Raw genomic sequence first — 13,879 nt, forward strand, 5'->3', positions numbered from 1 at the left:
GCCACGATACTGTCTGGTAATACGTGACTTGAATTGTAGTACTATTCTGAAAAAAATATTAAAAAAACCAGCTGAGACCCGCGACTTAAGACCGCGAATCTACTCGTACGCGTAGATTTAGGTTTAAAAATCCCGTTGGAACTTTTTATTTTTCCGGGATAAAATGTAGCCTGTATGTCATTTCCCAGGTCTTAAACTATACCCATGCAAAAAATCACGTCTATCCGTTGCTCTGATGCGACGTGATTAAAGGACAAACCAACAAACAAACACACTTTGGCATTTATAATTATGGGTAGCAGGTATAACTTTAAACTTTGACGAATGATTTTACGTCTTTGTTACCTGTTATGTGCCAAAGCCACGCTGATCGTTCAACTCTGTGTTGGGGCCGAAGCCAGGGAAACTTTCAGCTTTTATAAAATAACGAAAGTCTGGCCCTCACAGACTCCAAGTCTATAGTGAATGGGAGCCAAGATTTGGTATCATTTACTTGTTCCTCGGAAACAACCGTTTGTCGGCTCAGTCCGCTATATTGTCACGGTCGGCGGAGTTTACGGTTTGCGGTGACGATGGTATCATAGCTCTCACTCATAGTGAGAGGAAGGTAAAGAGCTTCTGAGACGGCCAGGCGGGCGTGACGCCAAGCACGTAGATTTGTTTTACTTGATCAAGCTGCTTGATACGCCCGTCAAGCGGCTTGATCTAGCAAATGGCACTTTTCTCATATCTCGAACACTGTCCCAACGTCCCGTCAAGCAAATATATAAAATCGCATCAATCATGCGTCAAGCACGCAAATGCATGACTCAAACATCAAGCAAACTTTGTAAAGGGTTAAAATGCTTGACTCAAGTAAAAATCTACGTGCTTGACCGTTTTGGACGCTCTTAATATTATAGTTACCTACTGCTCTAAAATAAAACCTACTTCATAATCATCGTCAACCGACAGAAATTCAATGCTGGATATAGATCTCTTGTAAGGACTTCCACACACCGCGGTCTTGCGCCGCCTGAATCCAGCGACTGCCTGCGCCTCGTTTGACGTCGCCTGTCCAGCAATGTGTACAAAGTACATAACTACCTAAAAAAAAGTTTGTATGCAAGTATGCCTCTCTTATCGAGAGTTACATTTTTGTTTCGTTTGCCGTGGAGACCCTGGGCCCATGGAGTCATAGTGCAAATTTTTTTTACGAGATATTTCACCGCGATTAATAGCCTCATCTGGTGACAGAAGGGCTGGCTCATTTTTTGTATAGTAATAAGATAAGGCTAGCTTTAAGTACAAACTTATAAGTTTGTCGGTGATTACTTCAGTTCCGAGGGGTGAACAGAACTTTTACTTTGATATTATTTTTCTATCGATTCGTGATTGTTTGGACAGTGGCCGCAAAATCAACAAGATGGCGAATGTCCATATGTCAAGCTTTTTTACAAAAAATGCTCAAGCCACTTATAAATATTGTGGTTTAAGCTGTGAACGTATCCAGATGGTCGTACTTCACACATCCAAGTGCAATATAAACAGGGGTATGTATTAAAGCTTTATGTACGTAAATATACTTTGCACTTATACCACACTTGACAACGCTTTCCCATACTTACAGCTGGACACTTCACATTTGGTTTGCAGATAGATGTGACCATTTATGCTTAACCCTGGTTACTGCGTAGCTGCTTTGACGACCTCCCTGGTGCAGTGGTGAGCGCTGTGGTCTTAAAATCGAGTGGTCCCGGGTTCAATTCCCGGCAGAGGCACTTTCGGAACTTATAATTTCTAGAATGGTCCTTGGTCGGTCTGTGCTGCTTAGTCGGCAACAGTAAGTACTGCCAGGTTTCCGATAGAAACAGATTTTGGGTATGGGTTTAGTAAAACTGCCATACCCCTTCCAAGTTAGCCCGCTACCACCTTAGACTGTATTAACACCAGGTGAGATCGTAGTCAAGGGCTAACGTGTAATCTAATAAAAAAAAGGCTTTTTGCCATAGACTGTAAACTGGCAAAGGATGAAGGAAAATAACTTGTTTCCTTCAGCAAAATAGTGATCATATCATACTGAGTGCCTGTGAAAAAGGACCCCGGAAGGGTTCGAAAGTAGAAACTAGTCGGGCTAACGTCGACTAAACATGAGAGTAAAGCCGGGTGTGAGACATGTATAATCATATCATACGCCTACAACGTGTAGCATGCTTTGCCGCCCTCCCACTACTAAAGAAGCAGGAAAAGCAAGCGATACACACCACTAACACACAACACCACACAGTATTCGATTGGACTGGAATTAAACCTCAACTCTTACCATTTCGACTTTTACGCGGCATTGTACCGGACTGCTAAACCGCTTGTCAGTGCCGACAGGCTGAACTACTAACGGCGGATGACCTCGACGAGACAAAAGCTTTATAACATTAATATGCATAATATTACGTAACTCACCCGTAACTACATGTTACATAGACACCAGGAAGCACGCGTGGTCTACCACCGACCGCAAAAAGGGTAAACGGGTAAGGCAAGCGCAATCAAGTGCAATGTACCTACTTGGGAGTGCATTATCCAGAGTGTCGTGTATTCATGGTTATAAAGATAAATTAAATAGGTTTTATGTGCAATTGTGAAGATGTTAAATTCATCAATTTACTTGCTCAGACTTCCGGAATGAAATAAAGGTAAAAATGTTTCAAATCACCCCCTTTAAGTACTTAGTTACTTCTAGTTAGTAGTATGTACAGTAGGCAGAAAGTAATGTCAACCTTTAGAAGGAAATAGCAGATTTGTAGAGCATTGTCTCTGTCATTCAGACCGACAAAATACCTAGCACGCCGTTTCATACAACATTGCAGGAGCGTAGTAATGTTCCAAATTCAAAAAACGCTCCTGCAGTGGATTTGACCGATTTGTCCGAAAATTCGATACTTCCATGCATGTTTGAGAAAAATATCAATGTGTCGTCCAAAGGACTTTTTACAAGACGCCAACTGCAACGTCAGTGATGTAGGTATGGCAAAGCAATAGAAACGAGTAACGACTCCATGGCAAATCGATCACGGGCAAGTCGCACTGAATTGTATTTACCTTGAATCAATATACCAATTTCCCGTCAATTGGTTTGCGACAAACACCAATTACTATAAAGTGCGCGACGGACCGGTCTCAGCTCAATCCATACTAATATTATAAATGCGAAAGTGTGTCTGTCTGTCTGCTAGCCTTTCACGGCCCATCCGTTCAACCGATTTTGACGAAATTTGGTACAGCGATGGCCTGCATTCCAAGTTAGCCCTTGACGACAATTTCACCATACCAGATTAGTAATTTAGAAATTATAAAATTCCAAACCCCTGCCAAGAATCGTGACGTGCAATCTCTTTCAGACTAAAAACCTGCCACTATTGTGATAGGCAGTGGTCCGATCGCCGACGATGAACGAGAAACGAATAGAACTAGAAACTTAAAAGAGTTGGCAATCACCGGGAAGCGAGTGTGTAGTTTCGGTAGTTTGGTCGCCGGGCTATAAGCGAGTGTGCAAGTGCGACGAGCGATTACTTGCGCCATTCGCCCGCGGTCGCTCAGTCCTGTGCAAGACTGCGCGCGCGTTACACGTGTTATCGCTGAGCGAGTTTATTTTTGAAAGCTCGTCGCTCAGCGACAAAACTAGTAAAGCGAATCGTCGCCGGCAGTGTGAACAGTCAGAGAGCAACTTTTGATATAGGTACCTATTGCATCTCTTTCGTTTACACGGAATGTACATTTATTGTGCGTTTCTTGAGAGAGAAAATCGCCGATAGTTACTCGTTTTCTCGCCGGCGCGGCGGTCGGACCATTGCCTAAGTAACAATCGACGTACATTATTGTGATATCAACATGTTGCCAATCAGACATCCCACGTCCGTGTTTAGGAGTTCAATCCATTACAATCGTCGGACAATAGACCGACACTGCACGAGGAAGTTTGCCTTGAGAACACTGAATGGTTTATGTATTCTGAATCTGTTTGTACGAAGATACCGAGTTGTAAACATTTGAGCATGAGAAATTTTTCAGAAGGTGGGCGTTTTAATTTATAACATAAAATGGGTTGTATAGTCCGCGACAGGTTGAGATGGCAATTGGGATATGAGGCGGGGGGACGCCCCGCATATCATCCGCACTCGCCCGCACCGGGCTAGCGCAGGGGTTGTGCGAGTTTGCGGGGCGTTCCCAACCCGATTGCCATCACGACCTGTCGCGTACTATAAGTAGTTACATAACATAAATCTATACTATCTATACTAATATTATAAATAGACAAAGTTTGTAAGTTTGTTTGTAAGGGGTAATCCCCTGAACCGATACTGAAACTCGCGAATATCAAAATTCTTTTGAAAATTTTATTTAAAAAAAGAATTTTGATACAGATTTTTTGATATTTTCACCAGTACAAAGCTACATTATCCCTAAATGACAGGCTATATTTTATTTTCAAAAAATTAGAGATCCCTCCAAAGTTTGTAATAAGCTACCCGTGCGAAGCCGGGGTGGGTCGCTAGTAATATTAAGTACAAGTACAAATGTATTGTACGCTTGTGTGCGTGATTATACTTTTATCATTATAATAAGATAGAAGTTTAAGAAATAAAGAAGAATATCGCTATTTAGAGCGGCTTATCATATGGGCTACATAATACATAATATAGGTATACATATCAAAACAGTGGCTTTCTGTTGATGTTGTTTTTAAATAATCAGTAGATTCTTTATTAAGCACTTACTTAATTGATGTGAAATAAAATAATTAACATTCCGTTCTAAATGACCATGCTACGTAAAATGAGGTTGTAATTTGTGTCTTGTGCCACATTATCGGTAGCTACCATTTACAAATACATAGTTTTTTTTTAATATTTAAAAATCGAACGCGACCGTTGAGGGATGACGGTTGCAGCTGCGTTCAGGAATCCGATGAGAAATCGCGCGTCTTGAATAATTTATTGTGCGTCAACGTTCGCACCTTCTTGAGTTCACACCAAAAGGTATCATACCATGTTGCTTAGTAAAATATATCTACGTAAGTACCTACTAACATCAAGATGCGAATATACATAAGTTTATTTAAGTAAGTTTAATGCATTTTTTTATAATAATAATTATTCAACAAATAATTATCGCAGCCATTTGTAAGTTATTGTGTAAAATTTTGCAATTAGGTAAGTCAAGTTCTCAGAGCTGGGCGCGTTTGGAACCCTCTACTGTAGCTTTAGTTTTAAGTTTGCGTAATAATTATCACCACTATATCTTACAAATCCAACAACTGACAATCAAATTTATTAGGTACCTATTTTGAATAAATTAAGAAAAAACCGAAAAGCATTTACCTGAACCAGTTTAGATAATATATCAGGGGAGTTTTACTTTAAAATTATTCTGATAAATAATTAACATAATATCAGTGTACAAGTTGAGCCGGAATCTATCTGATAAACGTGACTGGAAAACCTACACACAAAACCTTGGTGTAAAAATCGCTCAATATTTTAATTACGAGCAAAAGTCACGATTTTACCCGCTTGAAATAAACATTCTAATTCTAATCTAATTCTAAAACAACGTTAGATAGATACATAAGAAAATATAAATTTTATGGGTTTGGTTTTAAATTCAACTTAATAGGCTACTTGACAATTTTTTTAAGTTGGTCTTAAATGGTTAATATTTGTCCTATTATATCAAAAAAATTAACACTATATTTTTTTGCGCCCTAAAAACCGTAAAACTTTAATTTAAAAAAATATTTTTCTTAGACAGGTGAAAACACTGTCGGCCATGTTTGGCCGATAGATTATCTGTGCTCTGACGTCATGCATTTGTAAACAACAGTATAACCACACCACCAGGGTTATACTGTTGTTTACAAATGCATGACGTCAGAGCACAGATAATCTATCGGCCAAACATGGCCGACAGTGTTTTCACCTGTCTAAAAAAATATTTTTTTAAATTAAAGTTTTACGGTTTTTAGGGCGCAAAAAAATATAGTGTTAATTTTTTTGATATAATAGGACAAATATTAACCATTTAAGACCAACTTAAAAAAATTGTCAAGTAGCCTATTGCAATAGTTATTTACCAAACTAATTTCTAATCAAGAATTCTAGAACTTTTACACAGTGCGATCGTCAAGAAGTCTACAACACACAAATTAATAAAAATCGCACGCGTTTAATCCGTACTAACAGTATAAATGCGACTCTCTGTTCGTAAGTAACCTTTTCACGGCCAATCCGTTTTAACCGATTTTGACGAAACTTTACATAGATAACTTGCATCCCAGTGATATGGGCTAGTATTTATTTCGGAAAATCAAAGAGTTCCCGCGGCATTTTTGACCGACTTCCAAGGAACCTCCTCAATAATTCGAGACATTTGAAAAAAACCTACGTCCACGTGTGAAGTCGTGGGTGACTTCCATGACCCATCCATTCCTCGAACAGTTACCGACCTCGTTCAACGTTACTTCAACAACGAGTAATTATTTTACAGTTATACAATATTGCCGTAACCACGGATACCTAACGGATCTAACGGCCGAAGTTAATAATTAATCAATCTATCGGTTATCAGTCGATAAGTTACAGCAACGTCGTTATTTGTCAAATATTATATTGGTATTTTTAGATAATACCAACATTGCCATATACAACATCGACAGATTACAGACAGACTTAATTTCAGTCGTATAGAGTCGCAGGGAGCCCCTTGATTCAGGCTGCGCAAGACCGTGGGGTGTAGAAGTACCTACAAAATACCTATGTCCAGCAGTGGACATCTATCGGTTGATGATGATAAAGATGTACAGCGCACTATATACTAACTTATAATCCCACTTTAATATAGACATCTAAATATTATACCTACAATAAAAGATTAACTTCACTTATTCATTAAGCTCAGTCGTCGATGTTATCGAATTGAAAAATCGAATGTTTTTAGCCGAAGTTTTTATCGTAGCGTGTAAGACTAAAAGCGACCCACGAAACCGGTTCGCGTATAGCAATAACAAATCCATGATAAACGCTGGCATGCAAGGAATGCAGACCTGCAGCTTGTGTAGATATAGCCTGATAAACAGACAATGCGACTGCCTTCTGATGGAATAACCTTTGTTTTTTTTTTGTTTCAACGCTCGCGCCGATACGGGCACGCTTTTGTCTTTGAAATACGTAAAGGTTTCAATAGCAGCAAGAAGTTTTTAATCACGTTATTATCTAAAAGGTACAGATTAAAAATAAGTGATTTCTCGTTAGTTACTTCTACCAATTACCAAACCGTGAATGTAAAACTGTGAAGGCACATTAATAATTAGGAGTATTATTTAAGAACTGATATTTGATTTTTTTTTTCAATAATTCATTGAATTTTATCACGTACCTACTGTGGGGTAACTTAGTGATAACTGAGCATTAATAATTCAAAAATTTACAGCTATTTATCTTTTCTTTTGTACCTCTTGTGCCTGTACACTAAACAGCATAATGAACTAAAAGCCCCCGCTATTAAACTAATGTTACCCGACTCTCCATCAGTGGAAGGGTTGCGATTACAATAAACTTAAATCAATATTTTTTTATAGTTTTGTAGTTAATAAAGTAAGTTAATAAAAATAATCAGGTTCAAAAGTTATTAAGTACTTACTTTATAATGATTATAACTTTATTTCGGGCTAATAATTAATAACGACAATGTACAAGAAGTAGAACCAGACCAGCACATTGACTTACCTAATCTGAACCGCCTCGACATTGAAACACGGGTCTACACCCACACACATCGCCATCCAGTTTACGCACTATGCCGCATTTTTACCGCCTTCGGCATTTTGAATATCGAACGATTCGAACTTCGAAGCATTTTTATTTATAATCTGCTTTATATATATTTTTTTATCGTTTAGAAACGCGAGCGAGCTAAGGCATGGTTGTGCAATGAGAAACCTGGAAAATATTACGCAGAATATTGTTTAATACACCTATTACTAGAAAGAATCATTGTACCGTTTTCTTTAGTTAATTCATTCATAGCTCCCTAGATGACGCTATATAGGTGTTGCATCGCGGCAAATCGCGCGCACACACGCTCCCGTCATAGGAGCACCTGTCAACGCCATATGTAAAAACGCAGTCTGAAAAACGACACGCTAACATCCGCTCGCGCGCAGGCCACCTATGGCCTTGCATTGGTACCAGCACGAAAATCTAGAAACGCTCTCACGCATCCCTAAGGCTGATTCAAGGAGTCCTGGAGAATTTCATAAGAACAGGTCAGTGATTTCTTCCTTGTATATATCTGTTTTAGGCATTATTTTGTTGTTTTTTCTAGGTCTTTTGTTGCACATACCATCGCCGCGAATTCCATACTATTACAGTATAATTATTATAATTAATTTCGCACACGCACCCAGGATCAGTGACTATTTACACGTCGCCGATCCATTTAATGGTCCATTCGAACCTAGGATATTGTTTCTAGTCACATATATACTCGATTTACGTAAATTACTCGTAACGCCTTGTATGTTCTTTGTTAGCCGCCATCTTAGCTAACATTTTATTTGTGAACTATTGCTGGTAATTTGTCGTTAAAATGGACAAATTAACGTCGCATTTAAATATTTTAATTTGTAAAAAGGAAAATCTATTTCAACGAATGAATAGGTTATATGAACTATCTAAAGGTATTTCAAATTTTGATTCGAGAAAAAATGAAAGATTCTTGAGTGAGTCAGAGACGGTAGATGAACTTCGATCAAAGTTTGAATCGATATTAGACGAAATAAACGTTATTTCGCTGAAATTAGATCCACCAGAACCGCCTAATTATCAGCCTCTTGATGCTTTCGAGGATTTGTATGCGCCTGTTAAGAGAATACGCAATAAAATCTTATCATGTTGCAATGATTCCACATCTACAAGCAACAATGATAGCCAATTTCAGCCTCAAATAAAGCTATCGCCTATTAATATTCCAAGTTTTGATGGAAAAAATGAGAATTGGCCATTATTTTATGAATCTTTTAAGGCCAATATACATAATAATAGTCATTTAACCGATGCACAGCGCGTTCAATATTTAATTAGTAAATTATCGCACGGTGCATTGCATTTCACTGCAGGTATTGTACCTACAGGGGAAACCTATCATATTATTTGGGATAGTTTGGTAAAAAAGTATCAAGACAAGCGAGCATTAGGTACGCATTATTTAAATAATATTTTCGAACTAAAGAACTGTACAAATAACGCTAATAGTTTAAATACATTTATCGAAAAATTCTCCGCTTCGATCGCCGCTTTAAAACAGTTAGACATTCCAGATCTTACTGATTTTATATTTTTATATCTTGCTTTAAAGAAGATAGATTCGCAAACTATACAAAACTTCGAAATGACGGTGCGATCAAGTCAGTCCGACATACCGTCATACACGCAATTTATTGAGTTCATTCAATATCACGTTAAAGTTCTCGAGCGCTCAAATAAACCTACCTATTCTAATAATAGATCGGACAAATCGAATGCTAGTTCTCGAGGTACCTACAAGTCATTTGTCGCGTGTGAGAACAACGAGTCCACCACCTCGACGCAAAGCGAATGCGTACTGTGTAAGGGTGTACATAAAAACTTATATCAGTGCAATAAATATATGGAGATGGAATCGCCACAAGCGAGATTCGACTTTATTAAGTCTAAGAACGCGTGCGTAAATTGCCTATCTTTATTCCATACTCTTAGTAAATGCAAGTCTAGATCGTCTTGTGTCCGGTGTCTCCCAGCTAGGAGAAAACACCATTCCAGCTTATGTCGAAATAATAATTTGGATACAAACAATAACAATTCGCTGTTAGGCCGCACGCACACAAGCACGGCGCCCGCGGTAACTGTGGACGTGTCTCCCGCGCCCGCCTCTTTGACTAGTGTTCAATCCACAAGTACTTCGTTACCTACGCACGCTTCGAGCTCGTTCACTACAAATAACCCGCGTTCGAGCGTTTTATTGTCCACCGCGCAAGTTTACGCCCAGCCTTATAATAGTAATAAGAAATTAACTATTCGCTGTTTATTAGATACTGGGTCACAGAACAACATTATTAGTTATAAATGTTGTAAATTGCTTAATTTGCCTATTACTCCCGTTTTTAATTCATCTATTAAAGGTATAGGTTTAAAATCGCAACCAATACATGGTTATGTTTATTTAAACATAGAATCGCGCGTTTACCCTGTTAATAAGTATCATATTAAGGCGTTAGTGTTAGATTGTCTTACAGACAATTTACCGTCACATTTTATTGAAAATTGTGATATAAGCCATATCAAAGATTTACCCCTAGCAGACTTGGCATGGAACGCACCTGGAGACATTGACGTAATTTTAGGTGCCCAATTGTTTCCACATATTTATCTAGGCGATAAAATATTATCGGGTAGTAACGTCCCGGCCGCCTTATCAACAACTTTAGGATACGTATTAATGGGAGATTACACGCTGTGCAGTCCCAAACATTTGGATGAATCCTCGTTCTCCGCGCTCGCACTGGAGGATTTAGAAACAAATCTTCAAAAATTTTGGGAACTGGAACAAATTAATGAAAAACCGCATCTCAGCCCCGCAGAAACGGAATGCGAGAATTTATACCGCGCTTCCGTCTCTCGCGATGAGAGTGGTCGATACTCAGTCGGTTTACCCTTTTCGCAAAATGCAGCCGAACTAGGGAACTCGCGCTGTGTCGCTCACCGCCGCTTGCTAGCGTTAGAGCGTAAGTTGAAGACGGATCATTCTTTGCGCTTTGCTTATAATGAGGTCATTATGGAGTACATAAAAAAAGGTTACTTAACTGAAGTCTCGGATCATAGCAATACAGTCGAGGGCTATTATATTCCGCACCACGCTGTTATTCGCCCCGAAAAAAGCTCGAGTCGCGTTCGAATCGTGACCGATGCATCGGTTAAAACCGCGGATAGAATCCTATCATTAAATGACGTACTTCATACTGGACCTAACTTACAGGCAGATTTATTTTTACTTTTATTAAATTTCCGATTATTTCCAGTCGCTATGACTGCGGATATAAAGCAAATGTACTTACAAATTGAAATTTTGCCACGCGATCGTAGGTATTTAAAAATCCTCTTTAGGTTTGACGCAAATGATAAAATACGCACCTTTCAGTTTAACCGCGTACCGTTTGGACTTAAGTCCAGTCCATATTTGGCCATGCGTACTGTACGACAACTGTGCCAGGACGAAGGTGATCGCTTCACGGACGCCGCAAAAATTGCTGAATCTCAATTATATATGGATGACCTTGTGCATTCAGCTACTAACGATCAAATCGCTATAACATTGTCGCAAGAATTAATCGAGTTGTTCAAATTAGGTTCCTTTGAGTTGATCAAATGGTCAAGTAACTCGTCAACGCTTTTGGACAGTCTTCCAGACACGCATCGCGCTTCGGTGAACTTTACCGACCGCAATAATACCACAAAGGTCTTAGGGCTGTCTTGGGAGCCCAGTGAAGATGTTTTTCGCATGACTATTTCAAAAATCGACCACAAATGCACCAAACGCACAATTTTATCCCTCGTAGCTAGATTGTTCGATGTTTTAGGATTAGTCGCGCCAGTTATCTTGTACGCTAAACTATTGATCAAAGATCTCTGGCTCCAAAAAATCGACTGGGATGAAACTCCTTCCGAAGATATAATTAAAAAGTACTTAGACTTGGTCCACGACTTTTCAGTACTTCCAAATTTAAAAATACCGCGTCACACTGGTATCACCGAAGGATGCATAGTAAATATAGTCGCCTTTAGTGATGCTAGTTTAAATGGCTATGGCTGTGTGATTTATTTACATGTTACTGATGCTTTCGGTAATATACGCGTTAATTTATTGTGCTCAAAATCGAAAGTTTCGCCTACCAAAATAACAACCCTCGCTAGATTGGAATTATGTGCCGCGCTTTTAATGTCAAAATTGGTTAAGGTCGTAAGAGATACTTATTCCTCCCGCATTCCTATTGAAGGAATTTTTGCGTTTTCCGATTCCACGGTAGCTCTGTCATGGATAAAATCTTCGCCTCATAGGTGGAATACTTTCGTTAGCAACCGCGTCGCGCAATGTCAAGAAAATTTAAACCCACAACATTTTTATCATGTTGCCGGAATCGAAAATCCAAGTGACTGCTTATCACGTGGTATTTTGCCATCGCAGTTACTCTCGCACCCTCTTTGGTGGAACGGCCCAGAATGGCTTCGCGACTCGCCATCGGAATGGCCAATAAATAAGTTCTCGCCTACCAAGGACGATCAATTACCGGAATTCAAATCAACCGCTTTAATAACAACCGATGTTCAATGTGAACAACCGATATTATATGTTTTATCGCAACGCTTTTCCTCATGGAATAAACTTATTCGCTCCGCTTCTTATGTATTACACTTCGCACGACTTCTACCGCCGACCGGAGAAGTTGACAAACTTAATTCTGTTGAAAACGCAATAATAAAGGACATTCAAAAGGTACACTTCTGCGATGAAATCACGCGATTAAAAAATAAAAAATTACCTTCAAAGAAATTGCAAAGGCTAGCCGTGTTTTTAGATAATGACGACATTTTACGAATTGGAGGTCGGCTTTCTAAATCGGATTTACCTTACGAATCGAAACACCCCGCACTTCTTCCGAAACATGATCATGCGGTTAACTTGATCATTGATCATTATCATTCGCGCAATTGTCACACCGGGCCTAGTCTTTTAATGTCCCTTATTCGACAACGATTTTGGATATTAGACGCTAGGACAATCATTAGGTCTAGAGTGCACAAATGTAACACGTGTTTCCGAGTAAAACCCGTGCATCCTACGCCAATAATGGCTGATCTTCCCTCTTATCGTCTGCAAGAAGCGAAAGCCTTTATGCACACAGGTGTGGACCACGCAGGTCCACTTCGTGTAACACCAACGCGCCGCCGCGGTTATCAGTCGCAAAAAGCTTATATATGCTTATTTGTATGCCTTGTGACAAAAGCCGTTCATATTGAGCTTTCGTCAGATTTAACTACTGACTGTTTTGTCATGGCTGTAAAAAGATTTTTAGCACGCAAAGGTCCGATTTCCTGTTTTTACAGTGACAATTCTGGAACTTTCCTTAAAGCCAAATCGCAGTTGAACGAAGTATATTCACTTCTGAATAGTTCCGATTATAAAAATAAGTTAAACCTTGAATTACAAATTAATCGCATTGAATGGAAAAATATTCCCCCTCGGTCCCCTCACTTTGGATCTATGTGGGAAAGTAATATAAAATGTGTCAAAACACATTTATATCGAGTTATCGGTAATCAGCTTCTTACTTACGAAGAGTTAGTTACCGTGCTAACGCAAATTGAATGCATACTAAACTCGCGCCCGCTTTGTTTAATATCGTCAGATCCGCATCCTGAAATTTTAACGCCGGCCCACTTCTTAATGTCTACTCCGCTACAATATTTTCCAGCAGCGCCTTTACCTAGCGAACGCCCTAATCTTATACAACGAAAAAGGCTACTCGATAGCTTAGTTCAGTCTTACTGGAAGAAATGGCGCTTAGAATACTTACACACTTTACAAGTTAGGCAAAAGTGGTGTACACCTGATAATCCAGTTAAAGTAGGTACGGTAGTTTTAATTGGGCATGATGATTTACCGCCTTTACAATGGCCGCTAGGAATAATTACGAAGGTTTATCCTGGGGCTGATAATGTGGTTCGTGTTGCTCTAGTGAAAACCGAATCTGGCGAATTCAAACGTCCTGTTGTAAAACTTTACCCACTTCCTACGCAATAAACGCATTGTA

At 39.2% G+C, this 13,879-nt stretch overlaps 1 protein-coding gene across 5 annotated transcripts in view; it reads right to left on the reverse strand.

Moving 5' to 3' along the window:
* LOC117997325 (nascent polypeptide-associated complex subunit alpha, muscle-specific form) overlaps positions 1–13,879 on the reverse strand; it is a 110,699-nt gene that overhangs the window by 75,089 nt on the left and 21,731 nt on the right. The window contains exon 1 of one of the 5 annotated variants that reach the window (XM_069509902.1): positions 7,761–7,949. The exons of the other annotated variants lie outside the window; for them this stretch is intronic. Within the exon in view, the coding sequence (XP_069366003.1) occupies positions 7,761–7,782 (22 nt within the window). The 5' untranslated portion in view covers positions 7,783–7,949. Of the gene's footprint in view, positions 1–7,760; positions 7,950–13,879 lie in introns of those variants that run through there. 5 annotated transcript variants of the gene reach the window in all.

This window comes from Maniola hyperantus, chromosome 4 (assembly GCF_902806685.2).
Source record: "Maniola hyperantus chromosome 4, iAphHyp1.2, whole genome shotgun sequence".
In the NCBI taxonomy this organism is placed as follows: Eukaryota; Metazoa; Arthropoda; class Insecta; order Lepidoptera; family Nymphalidae; genus Maniola; species Maniola hyperantus.